Source organism: Astyanax mexicanus, chromosome 23 (assembly GCF_023375975.1).
Source record: "Astyanax mexicanus isolate ESR-SI-001 chromosome 23, AstMex3_surface, whole genome shotgun sequence".
Lineage (NCBI taxonomy): Eukaryota > Metazoa > Chordata > Actinopteri > Characiformes > Acestrorhamphidae > Astyanax > Astyanax mexicanus.
The window spans coordinates 8,081,181-8,099,551 of NC_064430.1; the positions used below are offsets into that span (position 1 = coordinate 8,081,181).

The window sequence follows — 18,371 nt, forward strand, 5'->3', positions numbered from 1 at the left end:
TTTCAGAAGTCAGCCCTATTTCTTTAAAATCTTCATTTAATCTAAAACAAATATTGTAAAATTAAATCAAATAGATCATAAAACTGCTAACATTAAACTATTCACTGGCTAGTTTGTTTGACTTGATTGTCAAACATCAAATATGATTTGATCATTCATCATATATAGACCTGCCATAGCTATGGCAATAATAATAATAATTCGAGCTTATTAACTACAATACCTCACTTCCTATTTTGGTACATTTTAAATCAAATGCATTGCTTAAATGCATTGTTAACATATATAATTAAATGCAAATTGGCAGTCCTGATGCTGTCAGTCTGCATGCTCTGGACATCGAACCACAAAACAAAGACTCTAACTCCCATCATGCACTCACACTGGACTTTCCTTGACTCTGCTGATCACGCTCCCCCAGTTACTGATTGTTTGCACCTGGTCTGTTTTGTATATATAAACCTCTGTTTTTTTCTATCTGTCCCAGTGTGTTGAATCTAGTTATCTAGCTATTCTACAACATGTTTCCTATGTTTATTGCTTTTGTTACCAACTTGTTTTTGTTTTCAACTTTTGACTTTCTATCGCTTTCTATCGTTTATTTCTGTTGCCGACCTATTTATGTATTTTTCTCTCCTCTTTAGTCTTTGCCTCCTTAGTGCTGGTTTTACCGTGTATGACCCTGTTTTGCCTGACTACACTCTGGTATGTTGTTTATATTTGCTGCTTTACTGTTACAGTCCCTGCCTGTCCCTTACCACTCTTGTAAGCCTAGCCCCCTTGTAAATAAAATTTGTTTGTATCTGCTATGTGTCTGGTCCACGTGACAGACATTTTAACCAAGGATTAACCAAGGGTGTCTAAACTTTTGCATGTAGTTGTTTCCTATATAAACTACAAATAAATATGTAGGTTGTTAAAATTATCTTAGAGCTTAAATCTCTTTGCATAGTCATATATATGTTCATGGTGCTTCTCATTTATTTTCACTCAAAAATTGTACAGAACAAATATATTATAAGATATACTACTTAACTACTTTCACCCAAACTAAGAAACAAAAACTTAATCTGGAATGTACAGTAAAAGTGCAACAGGGTTTTTGTACTTTGTCCACAGTTAGCTATACACTCTCATTAAAATTATACTTAAGCCAGACAACCAAGGGAGGACTTTACTGTTCGTAATAAAACATACAAGACAAGAGCTTAAACATTAAACGCACAGTGTGTATTATCCTGTCTGAGATGCACAGGAACCGTCATTTCCTTTAGCCAAGCAGAACACAAATCCCCTGAGGTTTACTGTAAGAGTGAGGAAGACTTGCTCATTACAGTAATTTAAGCATGAGTGAAGGCGAGAGATATAAAGGAGAGAGAAAGAAAACTCAGGGGAGCGAAGATCAAAACAAGCAGGATGAAGGATTAGCGCCATCCTCTTCATCAAAGAAATCGATTTGGGAAAGCTCAGAACTTTTAAGATTAAAATCTCTCAGATTCTGCGTCACTCACACAAACTTTTTTGGCCTCAGAACCAAAGAAAGAACACTAAGTGCCAAACTGCTAAAGTGCCTAACACCATTTAGCTTATTCGGTTCAACTTTAGGTATAATTTTAAACATCTATGTCATTGCATATGATGTGTACAATCTAGTTATATTACTCTAGATAGATAGATAGATAGATAGATAGATAGATAGATAGATAGATAGATAGATAGATAGATAGATAGATAGTAGTAGAAGGTAGTTAGTTAGAGGTGTTAGGAGAGTAAGTGCTCTTTGAAGAGCTCTGTCTTCAGGAGTTTCTTAAAGATAGTGAGAGATTCTCCTGATCTGGTAGTAGAAGGTAGTTAGTTAGAGGTGTTAAGAGAGTAAGTGCACTTTGAAGAGCTCTGTCTTCAGGAGTTTTTTAAAGATAGCGAGAGATTCTCCTGATCTGGTAGTGGAAGGTAGTTTATTCCACCATTGGGGAACTCTGTATGAGAACAGTCTGGATTGCTTTGTGTGAATGTTTGGCAAAGCGAGGCGACGTTCATTGGAGGAGCGCAGCGGCCGGGAGGTAGCGTAAGCCTTCAGGAGCGAGTGCAGGTAGGAAGGAGCTGTTCTGTCATCACCTTGTAGGCGATTGTAAGAGCTTTGAATTTGATGTGAGCATCAACTGGTAGCCAATGGAGCTCAATGAGCAGCGGGGTGACATGTGCCCGTTTTGGCTGGTTGAAGACCAGACGTGCTGCTGCATTCTGGATCATCTGGAGTGGTTTTACTACACAGGCCAAGAGGCCAGTTAGTAGGGCATTGCAGACGTGAGATGACCACTGCTTGTACCATATCACAGATAAATCAGCACTGTGTTCTCACTCACTATCTTCATAATGATTTTTGTACAAGGATTGCTTGGTTTTCTGTCTGCATAATCAATTAGCAACTGGATTGACCATCGGCTGCAGCGCTCCTCACCTCTGCAGGGCCCAGCAGCTTAGCACTCTCTCCGATGCTCTCCTCTATGTAGCAGCGCTCTTCATCAGTGATGGTCGGGTGCTCTGCTGGACTCTCATACGACACGAGGATCCAGAACATGTACCATACAAGACCAAAACACCCTGAAATGAGCAAGAGAGAGAAAGAAAGTCATGTAAGGCTGGGTAACTTGATACCGGATTTTATTGTAGTCAAGTAAAAATATGTATATTTGGATGAACAATATTTTTTTCCTGCAAAACCTTGTGTCAGTAATGCACAAGGATAGAATGCATAATGAACATTATGAGAATGTTTACCAACGTTTCGAAAAGGTTTCAGTAAGGTTAGCCTGTGATGTTACAGAAATAATGTTCCAGGAATGTTTTGATAATGTAAGACATACACAGTAAATTCACCAGTGTAAGATCAACACTGTTAGTGTTCATTTTTACACTGTCATTGTTAATTTAACACTACCAATGTTGATTTAACACTGGCAACTTTACTGTGTAATAATGCAAAGCATTACCATTAAGCAGTAAATTGGTAACACAGTAAATTGATAACATTCCAAAAACTACAATTTAAAGCATTGTGACAAGCATGAGACAAGTAATGTTGCAGAAATGAATTAAACTAGAACATTTAGAAACATTAAATAAAAAAAGTTTCTAAGAACATCCAGTAAACTTAACAGATTAAACTGATTCTTACAACAGTAAATATAACTTTCAGAAAACGTTCTACTGAACAAACATTGTTAGTTGGGTTTGGAGTAGTGTTTACTCATACATGAAAAACTTCTGATATTGCATTTTTGTTTTATTTTAAGGTAAACAAGCTAAATGTCCTGTGGTGTGACGTACCATGAAAAGTAAAAGTATGATGTATTAACACTTATAGACTAAATCAGTAACACCTGAACTATTTATCATCACATTTGCCATAATTTTAAACAGGTTTACTTTACCAATATAAGGCTTTAAAATGAACAAGACTCTTACATTCCTAATTATCACAGTAAATAAGGTTTTGTACTGAGTTTGTAAATGTTGTCCTGTGGTGTGACATGGATGATCAGGTTTAAATAGGCTTTGTTTATTGGTCAAATATAGAGGTTCTTTAGTCAAGAGGGAACCAGAAAGTCCCTCAAATATTTGGCTGTGATGTGAATGCATGGATGTCATTTTAATTTTACAAATTTCACATTTTCAAACAGTTAACCTTTTTCTTAGTTCTGCAGTGTGATGGCTCTACATTAAGAAAATCAATAAATAATGTTAAATACTGTATTTTCACTCAGCAAAATGTGCAAGGTCAGTTACATAGGGTAAGCTTCCAAATGAAATTCATAACTAAAAGTACTATTTTGACTGTAATGTAATGTCACACCACAGGACAATTTATGTCTGAGGTTGTGAGAAAACTAAGTGGATTTAACTGGATTTAAGTAAGTAAATGATGTGGGGTTGGTTGATGCTGCAGTTGGTCTGCAGGTTTAGGTTCAGCAACAGTATGTGCTGAAAGAATGAGGTCAGCTGACTACCTGAATATACTGAATATAGACCAGATCATTCCATCAATGTTTTTTATATTTCTTCCCTGATGACACGGCCATATTCCAAGATGAAAAAATTGTAAAAGATGAGGAATTGTGAAAGAGTGAATCAGGGAGCATGAGATCCTCATTTTCACACATGGATTGAGAGAGTTCACCACAGAGTCCAGACCTTAACCTCATTGAGAATCTTTGGGATGTGCAGGAGAAGGATTTACCATAATCAATGCTGCTGCAAGATCTTGATGAAAAATAATGCAACACTGGATTGAAATAATAATAAATGTTGTGACTGTCAGGTCTTAGCCCTGTCTCGTGTCTCTGTGTGTCTTCCCCACGTGACCTGTGCTCCCCTGTGTCTCCCGTCTTAGTAGATTTCCACCTGTGTCTCATTTGTAGCTCCGCCCCTTCCCCAGGTGTTTCCAATCCTAGAGTGCTTCTTGTTTCCTTAAATAGACTTCCTCTGTTACTTGTCCTCTGTCGGTCTTTGCACTGTCCCCCGTTGTCTGTCTCTCTGCGTTTCTCTGTTTCTCTCTGTGTTTCTTAGCCTCTCAGTGTTTCTTTAGTCATTGCCCTAGGTCCTTGTTTAGTGTTTATCTCTGTTTGTTTCTAGTTTCCATAGTTTACTCCATTTCCCTGTTTAGTGTATTCATCCTCTGTCTAGTTTAGTTTCTTGTTTTATTTTCTTGTATATATATCCCTAGTTTATTCCCTTGCCCTGTTTAAGTTCATCCTGTCTAGTTTTATAGCCTCCTTGTTTATTTATCATTAGTCTCTCTCTCTTGTTTATTCCTAGTTTATTTTTCCAGCGTTTGTTTCTTGTTTATCACTAGTACCTCTTGTTTGTTTAGGTTTATGTTCTCTAGTTTCACTCGTTTGTTTTGGTTTTTGATTATTCATTTATCTTTGTTACGTGTTTACTTGTTTCATTGTTTATTTGTTATTTATTTATTAAATCATTCATCTTTCCCTTACCTGCACCTGTGTCCGCCTCCTCGTCTCCCTGCCTGGGTCATATTCGTGACAGTGACATTGCAGAAGCTTATAAAACAATGGCACAGTGAATGTGTGCCGCAATCAAAGCTTAAGGTGGTCCAACAAAATATTCACTAAATATTCATTTTTGGCCAGGCAGTGTATATCTGTTTTTGTCAACATAAACAGAGTTCCGGGCTGTATTTCTGCTGGAAACACTTACGTAACTTCAATGAAATTAATAAATTATTAGTGTTTCACTGAGCCTATGACTGAAACGTACAGTGTCAGCACAGAGGACAAACTCGTGGAAACAGTAGAGGAAAAATCAATGGAGTGTTAGAAACCAAATCCATAATACTGATACCACTCTGCTGCACACACTCAGGCTGTACAGTACATTACATAGAGGCGATGGACAGTTTGGCCAGACTGATGCTGCTCTATGCAAATACTGTCTATCTGAGTACACACATCACACTTCTCACATTTCAAGCTTGAGTATGATCAAAGAGTATAAAAAGTATATACAGTATTAAAATGCCTAAAATTGGTAGTTTCGTTACTATACTACTACAGTATATATAATACAGTATTTTTTTTGTGGTATTTAAAAATTGTAATTGAATGAATATGAGTCTTGTAGCTGATTCGCTGTGTTCATTTTTATGTGGATTTATGTAAATGAAGAAATAAATAAATGAGGCCCTCCCATGATCCTGTGCTTCCCACAGTATAGAAACTGGGCCCATTACAGAGGACACTGAATAAAAGCTGTTGCTTGAAAGGGTTCCAATTGTCAGGGATGCTGGTGTGTATGTATGTAGATATGTAGGTCTATGTATATATGTATTTATGTAAAATGTTCTTTTGCCCTGTTGAGGGGTGGGGGGTATGTATGCAAAATATGTTGGGGTTTTTTTTGCAGAATTTGAATCTTGTGTACTATGTTTTTAAACATTTACTTGCTTCTGTATGTTGCAACTTGTATTTTGTACAAAAAAATATTATATATGTATATATTAAAAATAAAATATATATAAAAGATATTCACAAAAAAGAATGGGTTCACATTACTGTATATGTCTGACATCTTACATAAATGAAGTTACAATACAAATTCACCAGTCCATAATCCACTGAAGCGTACAATATGTAGACACTGGTTCCCACACGATTAGAAAACCTGTGTAAAAAGGGTGCTGAAGTTCAGGTGCCATCTGTGAAAACTCACCATAGACATAAAATACAGAGGACCAGCCAGTGTACTGCACCAGGATTCCAGCCAGAGGCATAGCGATGACAGCTCCAGCATAGGAACCTAAAGAAAGAAAGAAAGAAAGAAACAAAGAAAGAAAGAAAGAAAGAAAGAAAGAAAGAAAGAAAGAAAGAAAGAAATAAAGAAAGAAAGAAAGAAAGAAAGAAAGAAAGAAAGAAAGAAAGAAAGAAAGAAAGAAGTGGAAGTCAGACAGGAAGGAGAATCAACCCAAGCTCTTGTGAATACTGCAGATGTGACTGGTAGAGCCCAGGGATGGGCTGGCCACAGGGAGTTCCAGGACATTTCCTGGTAGATCATTCTGTGTGTGGGCCTGTGAAACAGCTCAAATTTAAACCTGAGTCTAATATTAAGTTGTGGACTGTCTATAGTATCCAAAGTACATAAAGACTAGCCAATCACGAACTGCTGCCTCCCCTTGCATAAAACGTATTCACAACAAACAGGAATGATAAATAGCAATGGTTTAGTAATGAGAGAAATAAGAGTAGCTTTGAGTGTAGTGGGCTGGTCTAGGAAAATGCTCCTTCATTCATGCCAAGTGAACTCACTGAACCTTCCCTCAGGGAAAGGTAACCTTGGAGATGGTAAATGCAACACCAGTGAACTTGTTTACACATGCTATGCTTCTCAGGTAAATGCATGCACAAAATAAAGCATGTTATAAAAGATAAGTGTAGTGTTTCTTCCAAAATTAACAGCATAAAAAAGAGTTTTTCCTGTTTTTTTGGTGTAACTGTTTTTACTTCACAGGTTAGTCTTTTTTTGGATGTGCATTAGCGAGGTCAGAATGTTGGATTGGATGATCACCTATTCATCTCTTCATTCTAAAGTACAAAATATTGGATAAAGCAGCCTTTAACCCATGCCTAGCACTAGACATGGTGGCAATTTATTAATGTTTACCTGCTCCTGTTCTATATTCTACTGGCAAATTCATTCATACAGGGACTGACTAAGCCAAGTCAGCAATCAGTGTCATATGGGTGCAACATAAGTAGTTAAGCTCATTAGAATTGGTGTCCACAAACTTTTGTACATAGAATTTACAGTCTATGAACCAACATATGCTGTTCTGTAACATAAAACTAGCCTAAATAATATGATTGGTGGATACTCTTGTTAGTAGAGTATTAGTAGTACATAGAATTATACATTTATATTGAGATAGATCAAAATCTTTAAGTCTGTTCACGCAGTGACCACCTTTGCAACGCCATCAGGCACTTCTCTCCAGTCATGCAAGACCAACCTTGCATCTCTTTAAATAAGGAGCGACCAATATTTAAAATATCTGGTGTTATTAATCGCCACATCGAGTGGAGCTGTACTTACTAGTATGTTGACCATATATTGCTCACTACATAACCAGCAAATTCATTGGGTCTTTATGTTAAAGGGCAGGACTTTATCCGTAAACAGAAGCCATGTTGAGCATTATGACAAATCCCATTCATCATTCAACCCAGTGGCTGGTCTCCTTCTTAATAGCATATCTAATGGAATTGATAACAAAATATACATTGTAAATACATCTATTTTTTTTAACATAAAGGTTCCTATACAGTTCTTGCATTGGAGGCTTTTTATCTTTCTAGGATCTTCACACTTATATAACAAGAAGGTCCTTAAACAAGAACCACCAGGTACCATTATACAGAGCAAAATCAGTATGCAAATCTATAAAAACCCATAAATAATTTAATAAAATGAATGAAAGCAATTCCTATAGGTTTTCTCTATGCTTACCACAGAAGGAAGTGGTGGCCAAACGACTCCTCTCCAGAGGTGGAGCCCATTTACTCCAGATTCCATGGCAGGCTGGGTAGGTCACTCCCTGTCAAACAAAGAGAATATTCTAATCAAAGGCTGTGTCTGCAACAAAAGATACTGAAGTTCAGCAGCTTTCTACTATTTTTTTATTGGGTGAAAGTGCTAATAGCTATCAATGAGTACATAATAGTACCAACTATTTTCTTTTCTTCAAATGCAAAGACCTTCATCACTAAACTGCCTTCTAAGCCAGAAAGTGTGGGCGGCAAGGCATCAAATCAGCATTTTTTGCATTTTAGACAATAAATAGCCATTAAATGCTTTGTTCATTTAAATTCAAAACTATTTTTTATCAGTCTACTCTACAAATGCCAAATAGAATACTGTCCAGCACAAACCCTAGTGAACCATAGCCGAATCTCAAACCTTAACCAACCTAACTTGTGAGCTAAAGGCATTTTTGATGGAACATAAAGCATGTTCATGCCTTCATTGGATTTTAGAGCCTCAACAGAGCACAACAATAGGGAAATGTTCCATAAAACAGATCCAGTATCATTTATGATAGCTGAGCTCAGTGTCTTTTAACAGCCCAACAGATCTAACACACTCTAGCAAATCCAATTAAGTCATCAGACCATCAGATCAATGCAGGTCTGTCTAAAAATGGCATACAAAGCTATATCCAAACCTTTTGATGCAACACCTATAAAAATAATGTAAGAATTCCGTATAATATGAATGGAAATGACAGTTTCAAATTGCAGTTTCATTGTCCTAGCCTACTATATAATTTTGGTCCTTTGTGTTTTCGAAAAAACAATTTACACACCACCCAATTTACACACCACCATATCAGAGGATCAATCAGATATATTTATCTATTAGATATCTATATTTGGCTTTGGCAATATATTAAGGTTTGCAACACACATATTGCGAATAGCCGTTGGCTGATTGATAGTAAAATATCGTCAATCGTCACTTTCTTTTAAGGAATTAGCTATACAAGTGTATTTTCTTTATAGTAGACTACTTGTCCTTTCTGTTCAATGAAAAACAAGTATCTCCAAAAAAAAACAGCAATACAGGGAAGAGAGAAAAAAAATCTAAACTTTAAATTCAAAATCAATGTAAAAAGAGTTTATTTATAAACTCTATTTATAAAATAGAAATAAGTATTTCTATTGGTCAGTTAATCAAGAAATTTTGGTAGAGTTTAAGAGACAGTTTGTCTGTTCAAATTATGTAAAATTACTACAAATTGACAAAAAATGGAGATGCTTGTTTTTATTGAACAGCGGTGATATTCATGTTTTTTTTAAGAAACTGATTGCACCTATAATTGTATAAATATGTAATAAGTGTTTTTATTTTGCCAACTAGGCAGTGAATATGTTAAGCTTGAAGACATGGATTATTTCCCTTTTAATATATTATGTTTTCTATATAGGTCCAAGGGCCACGGTTTTTTCTGGTGTAATCACAGAATAAACGAACTGTCCCTTTACATGTACACGAGGTATTATCTAATTAAATACTCCATACTCTAACTCCATCTTTTAACTATATTTCTACTAACAAACAGACCACTGTAAGCTTTAAGTAGTAGTAAAACTCCACCTCTTTACCTCCACCAGCCCCTGTAATATCCTCACGAAGATGACGCAACCGTAATGGACCCGGGCAGCTGAGGGGATGAACATGTTGAGGGTCGAGGTAAGAACGATGGCCGCCCCAAAAACTCTGAATAACACATAAACACACAGCTCACAGTTAGCCACAATAGCGCGAAATGATTTTTTTTTACAGTATATAGATATTAAACAGCATATTGTATATAAATATAGGGTATTCTTTCTTTATGCTAACATAATTCGTTTTCTATTTGTAGGCTACAGTATCTCAGTATCTTAAGGTATATATATATATATATATATATATATATATATATATATATATATATATATATATATATATATATATATATATATATATATATATATATAGCTTGATAGAAAAGAACATTGAATAAACATTAATTATGGAAAAACAATCATTAAACGTTAATATTTAACATTTTTATAGGCATCGATTATTGTTGTAACTCTGATGTTCTTTTTAAAGCTTTAAATGGTTGGAGCGCTGAATCTCCACTAGCTGTGCTTTAAAAAAGGTACGAATGGTGCTGCCTACAAATATTAATAATAATAGTTATAATATAAACTATACTTATTATCATTATTGTTGTTATTTAAATGTTCCTTTCTACACTGCAAGAACACAAACAATTTATACATGAATGAATGAAAGTAAACCAATGTTGAATCAAACTAAGATCAAAATGCACTAATAAATAAATCAATTTTGACGTCGCAGATCAACATTTTTCCACTGCATTAGAGATGGAAAAATTAACGTTGATTCAACATACTTTTGCTATCTGAGAAAGTATGTAGATTATCGCTAAATTAGCAGATATTTTTAAATTGCGTAAGTAAAGATTTGGTGCTTTGTTGTTATTGTTGGCTTTCATTTAAATAAAAAAAATATATGTTTAATATGAACTAATACATTCTAATCTAATTAAAACCCATAAAGTATAAACAGTGGGAGGTGGCCATTGGAGGTAGGGATGCAGAAGGAACAAGTCCTATAACGTTTTCAGCATAACGCTAATTCACGACAATAACATGGTTAAAATCCGAGCCGTCCTTTCCTCAGCAACAATGAATCTCCAGCATGCTCTTCCTCTAGTAATGAGTAATATTTGTAATTTCTTGGCAGTCGAGACAACCTGTCTCCACCCACCCCACAGAGCACCATGTGTAACATACGGAGCACGAGACAGGCCTTTAACCCTCCCTCCCCCTCACCCACCAATCCCCAGACCGGGTTCCCCCAGGGAGCTCATTAACAGGTGGCCGAAGCCCAAAGCTCAGACGAAGCCAAGACCACTGCCGAGCACTTTCCTTCCTTAATCATGGAAGATTATAGCATAGCTAAAGACTATAAATATACACACAAGCTACACAATATATATATATTTTTATTCGCAAATGGACAAAAAATTGTGCTGAGCCCTAGTCATAAAAGCACAAAATTAAAATTCAGCATCCTCTGCGCATGTTAATAAATTTGATAATTTATTTGACCATTATCTGTTTTTAAGAACAAAGAAAGAAAGCTAAAAAACAGCTGGCATTTTGACGTTGAATCAACGTTGAATCAACGTTGATCAACGTTGATGTTAAGGTTGAATCAAAGTTGGATTTGGTGTTGTTTTGAAAAATGAATCAACGTTGATATGGCAACGTTGTTTCAACGTCTTACGTTCAACCTTCAATAAACCATAGCTCACTAAAAGTAGAAATTCCTATGGTTAACAGAGTATTAACAATACATTTCCATCACGTTGTTTCAACGTCGACACAACAACAGACACTCTAATCATATTTCAACCACATTTCAACCTTGTGCCACGGTGTGCCATCTTACCGCGCTTAGGTTAGTTCCTCTTAAAATACTATAATAAACCACTAATAAACCAATAAAAAAAACTTATCTACCACTTGGACACACTATGTCAAATATAATCACAAACAATGCACCAATAGCATCACATTCGCCTGCACATAAAAACACAGTGGATATAAATAAATGAGTAAATTAAGCGCTGCGTACCTGTTGGCCGCTAATCTGGAGGATATGTAGCCCCCGGGGATTTGGGTAACAATATACCCCCAGAAAAATGAGCCGTGAATCATCCCCACGGTCTCAGGGTCCCAGTTAAATTTAGCTTTCTGCAAGAGAATACATACAGCACAGCTTAAAACTCAAAACACACACTGTGATATACTTGAAATGTATTAAATAACTGCACGAACAAGACAAAAGGCTTATGGAGGAGAATATTGTGGTGCTTGCTCATGGCGTTGCTTTGTTCGTTCATTGTTGTGTATTTAACGTTAACAATGTTGGTTAAAAAATAAATAAATACGATTTTATTTGAAGCCACAAATGTATTTTTTTTTTTTTCATTTTATTATAATGCTATAAAATGCATTTCCAGTTTTTTTAAAGGAGGTCTATCTAAAAAAAACAAAACACGAATTATTCCAAACGAATTAGCGTTACCGAGTGTATAGACATATCTATCTGTACAGGTGCTTATAGCTTAGTGGCTACGAATATATCTATTATACAGTAGTAACCTAGATGTGTGTGAATACCCGCACCAAAGGGGTGGAGCTACTGGAGAGGGGGAGGGGTGGTAAGGAAGGGAAACACCCCGTGACGTAACCACCCCCTTATGAAAAATAAATAAATAAATCCAGGGATGCATTCACGCCAAAGCACACACGCACGAGCGCACTCCAGCTCGCGTACCTCTTTGATGATGATTTTGCCGTTTTCGTGGATGGTGCTGTTGTTGACCATGCTGACGATGGCCACGCCCAGATTGCAGCGGATGCCGAAAGAGATGCAGAAGCCCAGGCCGCTCATGATGGCGATGATGTAGCGGCGCGGGAGCCCGAAGCACGTGCAGTCGCACAGAGGCGTCTTTCGCTCGCTTCTCTGGGCGGGACGTCCGTCCTCCGTCAGCTCGATACTCTCCCCGGGCTTCTGGCGCCTCTCCATCGCCCTGCACACCAAATACATACATTAATTAATGAACTAAAATTTATACAGAACGAATTTAAATAGAACCAGAACTTTTTTTTTGCTTAAAAAAATCATTTACATTAATTTAGTTTGGGATTAAACACAGACATTGTGCTGTGTAAAAGCAGCTGTTAAAAATGTACACACTGTACAAAAAAAAATCAAAACACTAACAAAAACAAAATACGCTTTATACGCTTAAAAGTTAACAACAATTGATTAGGATATTTATCATGTATGCTACGCTGCACTGTATTTTTTCTTTATTTATTTTTTAAACAACCCAACTATCAAATATATAGAAGCTCATATCATATTTATACGAGACAAATTCTATAGCAACAACTAATTGGGATAAATAATTCAAGTTTAATATATAAAATCGTTTTAATCATATAAATATTTAGTCGATTTTATTAGAGGAGATAATGTACAGACGTGTACAGAAGTGTCTGTGCCTGATCTATTTTTGGCATTGATTCAGGTTATGAGCAGGTTCAGAGTATCACCAGCACTATTTATTTATTTATTTATTTGTTTGTTTGTTTGTTTGTTTGTTTGCAACACAATACAGTACAATACAATTAATTGGATCACCATTGAATCTTTAGCAAATGTTATGGTTTTACATTATTTAAAAATACGGCAAGCCAAAGAATTATGGAGGGATGCTGCAAGAGTTTTCCGGGTTGGCGGAAACCATTTTGAAAATGGGTCTAAATGGTATCAAACGGAGTTAACCATCAACCATCAATACGAATCAAAAACATACCTTATTTTGAGTACTATTAAAAAACATTAGATAGCTAAAATATTTTTTGCTTATGTTATTAAACCCTTGATATACAAAACCCCAATTCTGTACTATAGTATAAAATGTACAGTATATTTTTCTTAGTAAATGTGTGTCAATTATGATTTTTCTTTTTCTTATTAATATTATTGTGTAATTATTTAGTACCTATTTGAATATGAACAGGTGGAAAGCTACACAAACCCTTTTAGGCCACAAGCAGCTCCACATAAATTCTGCTGATGTAATTAATTTTTAAAAAGTCAAACAGTGTATCAGTAAAATGTCAGTAATTGTGCGTGTTGTGGAAAATTGTATGATCAATTTAATAGTGTGTATGTAACAGAGTTACAGGCCTGATATTCTCCTCAACTCTACCGCATTGCAGCATTTCTCTCACCTTCACCCTCATCTGCATTCAAGCAGCTCGAGCAGAGGAGATTCCCCCCGAAAAGCGTGGAGATATATCTATAAATATATTTGAAGTGTATTGAAACTAGCCTAGTGACGTTTATATAAACCAAGGCTTCGTATATAAGTGTATTAATGTATTAAACATTGAAGGAGGAAATAAATCGGATTTAGTTTTTTTCGTTGTAATAAAAGCGTTTTGATTTTAAATTCGATTTCAAAACGGAACTTTCGTTCATAAAACACATCCAGGCTCTTTTCGTTTGCGCTGCATTGCATCATATTACACATTCTCCCGTTTTATGAATTATTAATAGGACGCAATAATCTGGAGGAATGCTAGTGGTCTGCTGAACAGCTGGATGATAGAGGAAACACAATTCTGCTCTGACTGGTGTCATTCGATGGCTGTGGTTTGAGGAAGCACAGTGAAATATGCAGTGATTCAGTAGGAAAACGAATAAAACAAATATTTAGTCGGATTTCTCTTCTGGGGCAAATTTCTGAATGACTGATTAATCGTGAAGTCATGAGAATTAAAACCGGAATACTGAACACTGCTTGTTTCTTTTATTATTTATTTTAAAAATCTAATAACAGCTTTAGACATATTTACTGGAAGGAAAGCCAGCTCTTATTATCAAATTATATTTTTATCAAGGGTGAATTATTAAAGTACCCTCAGGATGTTCTCTAGGAAGAGAGGATTTGGAATTTTCAGGATCTTTTATGGTCAGTACGCAGTTACTATTTTAAGGATTTTTAGTACATATACAGATACGTGTATAAATATAAATATTTACACAGAACCGTTTATATGCATATTTTGCAGCGTCAAACCACAGCCTTCGAATATCATATGAGGTAAACCAAAAATGTTATATATATTTATGACTTGGACTGCCTGTGATCTACATATATATACTCTCTCTATAAACAACAACACATAGACATATATAGGTATAGGCTATAACTATAATATAACTATATATTTTACGCGCTCAATAAAAACCAAATGCATTATCTTATCTTACTTGTAGACATGTCCGAGGGTCTTCCCCGCCAGCTGCCTCAGACCCTCTTTACTCGGGGTAAAACCGGGCTCCTTCGGAGTATCCATGTTCAGATTGTAATAATCCCCCGCTGCGCTTTTGTTTTCGCTCCTTTCTCTCTATTTCTCTCTCTCTTTTTTTTGGTTGTTTTTCTTGTTTTTGGCGTTATAGAGGCATCTCACGTAGCGAGCTGGTCGGACATGTCGTGCAGGGCGCGTGCAGATGTGAGAGAAGATCCGAAGATCAGAAGATCGAAGGCAAAACCGAACCGACGGTTCGACTGACTGGTCTTCAGAAAAGGACGAGGCTCGCTGGAAGGAAGAAGATAAAAAAACGCCTGAATTGATATATAAAAAATCAGAAGTGGCGTGGTTCTGTCTTCTTAGTGATGAAGAACAGCTCGCTCCTGGCGCTCGCGGGAGTTCCCATCTCGGTATCTCTGTGTGCACGCGCAGATCTGATATTTGCTTCAGAAGAGAGAATTAAAAATACAAAAAAAAAAAAGTCGAATAATCGAAACGCTCAAAACAAGATTCGACCACTATATGAACAATCGGATGCACCGAGGCTAGAAGTTTTAAAGCCGCTCGCGCCGCTTCTCTGGAGTCTTTTTCTTCAGCACCAAGGTCAGCGACCAGCCTCGTGCATCAGCGCAGCGGCGCGTGGTGGTGCCGCTGCCCGCTAGGCGGACCCCCCCCACCCCCCACCACCATTACTCGTCAATCTAGCAGACGGTCGGCTGGATGGGGAGGGGTTAGACAGGGTGGGATACATTCACGTTTAGCTTGGGGGACTTTAAACTTTAAACATCGCTTATTTGCGTCCATGTAATTTTTTGGATGATTAAAAAATAATACAAAACAAAGAAATAAACCAACATTAGTTCAAGTCAAGCATCCATGAGCCCTGATATTATATCGCACAATATCAACAGCCATTCCTCTTCACCTCCTATTGGTTGTTTTATATAGCAAAGGCCACGGGAGCCTCCTGGGGGCGGTGCTATGGAAACCGAGGGAGCACCGCGCGCATGAATGTGTCTCCAGGAGCATGCTTCTGACTGCAAAAAATGCATTAATTAATGATTCGACAAAACGCCTCCCCATGAATGCTTTAGAAAGCGAGTAGACCTAGAATATAGACGTTATAGCAACACACGTACTGTAAGTGTGTTATATAAGTAATATCTCAACTTAAACATGTAGTAAACATGATACATTTTCCCACCGTTCAAAGTAGCTCCACACCACCTTGCTAGAATCCGGAGAGGCCTGACATTTAAAACGAGGCATTAATAACTTAAAAAGTGCACAAAAGGCTTATTAAAAACCTTTTTTTACATCAGTAATGGCGGCACCAGGAGCTGAAGCTAGCACTGAAAGACTTTAGGGGAGGGCAGGGGGTGCAGCCACCCCTCATAGTGGGCATATGGTTGAAAACTAGCATTGCCAAAGTGCCCCCTAGAGTGGCTGACAAAAAGGAAACTAAGTGCTCTATTGGATATCATCATTTGGGAGAAAAAGTGCCAAGTGCCAAGTAGCATTTCTTCTTTTTGCAATAAAGTATGATGATGTGCCCTCTAGATAAATACATGTTGGTAATGTGTCTTAATGAGTCCCTATCTATGGGTGCAAGTCTGCCCTTCCAGTAGAAAAGGGCAAGATTATAAAGTGCCATCATGGTGCTTAGGAGCCCCTCTAATGAAGAAGTGCCCACCACTAAATTAAATGATTAAATGCGATGCGGTGCTCATAGACTCTTTCATAGACAGTTTTAAACCTTGCATCTATTCTATCCATTTATGTGTACAACTGTAGCCACACCCCCTCGAGAATATACAGATCCCATGCAGAAGGTGCCCTTCTTATTTTTTCACCCCTGCCCAGACATTGATTTACAGTGCAGTGTTAACACGGACCGCAAACAGGTAGTTGAAGCTGGCTGTTTAAAAGTAAGCAAATGTTGACCTCTAGTTGCTGAATACAAAAACCCACCCTACTTTATTTGTGCACATCGATTTTACGCTGATGCAACATTGGTTCAACGTTATTGTTTTATACGTATTGTTTGTATTGAATTTTACTTACACTAAATATATACAGTACTAGACTTTAATTAGTCTATGATTTCATTAGAATTTTTATGTTTTTTTTTACATAGTAAATTTAATATTAAAGATATTAAAGCTATACAGGAACACATGCAGAATTATTCTGTAAACACAAGTGTTAAACAAACTAGAATATGTTTTATTCTAAGTATCACATTTATCTTTTAGGAAAAATCTGCACATTCTTGGTATTTTAATCTCAGTGTCTTCATGGGGGAGAGTCACCTGGAGTAGTTTTCTCAGCATCTTAAAGGAAGGAGTTTCTGGAGGTGCTGAACAATAGTTGCTGCTTTTCCTTCATGCTGTGAAGCTCCAGCTCATCCCAAATCACCACAAATCACCATCTTAGTAGTTAAGTATGCGTCCCTTAATTGTTTTCATGTCTTTAATATTAATCTACAATGCAGAAAATACATTGTAGATAAAAAAAGAATAAGGAAAAACATTAATAGAGAAGGTGTGTCAAAATTTTGAATGGTACTGTATATCTTGTTTTTATTGTATTTATATAGCTTGTATTGTGTTTCTACGGTCTAGAAATGATGAGTTAATAATAAAATAATAATGTGGGGAGCAACTTTCACTAAAGGAGCATTGTGAGTCTAGCAGAGCTCAGCCCCACCATTTAAAACATTTAATTAAACATTGATTCACTGACAGAATTGAATTGAACACGAACTGAAGCCTGGCGGCAATGTTTGATACTGGTTGTTTAAAAGTTAACGTTTACTCAATGTTCTTTGTTATCAGGGGCTTTATATTGTCCTACTAGCGTTGCTGTTGAAGAACCGGTGTTGTGTTGAGTTCTGTTACCCGTCGATACGTGCTTCCGTCAGGCACTGCGCATGCGCTGACCTACATCTTTTCATTATTCCTCGTGTTTTTTTTTTATAATAAATTTGTGTGCATTAAACAACCTGGACTCACTGTCACTGCACAAAAGTGTAAAAGGAAATTAAAAATAACAGATACAATAATAATTATTATAACTTACGTTAAAAATAACGTTACCTAGTGCTTAGTTATTTAGACCTTTATAAATTGTTCTTTACACTCATACATGTCTCTAATTAACATGGTTCATCATCATGGATTCAGAAGAGATCCTTCTATGTTTTTTCATCGTCCTAATCTTCCATGGACGGAGTGAACACGTGTCTACAAAACGAGCACCTTAAACCCCACCTTCACCAATTAGCAGGAGTGTCCGGATACTTTTGGACAGGTAGTTAAAGCTTTTGAAAAGTAAGCAAACGTCGACCTCTAGTGGCCGAATAGAAAAATACACCCACGCCAG

At 36.6% G+C, this 18,371-nt stretch overlaps 1 protein-coding gene across 1 annotated transcript in view; it reads right to left on the reverse strand.

The window, feature by feature from the left end:
- The window catches only part of slc17a6b (solute carrier family 17 member 6b), a 28,935-nt gene extending 13,087 nt beyond the window's left edge, over positions 1-15,848 (reverse strand). The window contains exons 1-7 of the mRNA XM_007246901.4: positions 14,947-15,848; positions 12,433-12,688; positions 11,728-11,846; positions 9,675-9,789; positions 8,020-8,107; positions 6,229-6,315; positions 2,459-2,601 (exon numbers count right to left, since the gene is read on the reverse strand). Of these exons, the coding sequence (XP_007246963.2) occupies positions 2,459-2,601; positions 6,229-6,315; positions 8,020-8,107; positions 9,675-9,789; positions 11,728-11,846; positions 12,433-12,688; positions 14,947-15,032 (894 nt within the window). The 5' untranslated portion in view covers positions 15,033-15,848. The remainder of the gene's footprint in view (positions 1-2,458; positions 2,602-6,228; positions 6,316-8,019; positions 8,108-9,674; positions 9,790-11,727; positions 11,847-12,432; positions 12,689-14,946) is intronic.
- Positions 15,849-18,371: the final 2,523 nt, after the last annotated feature.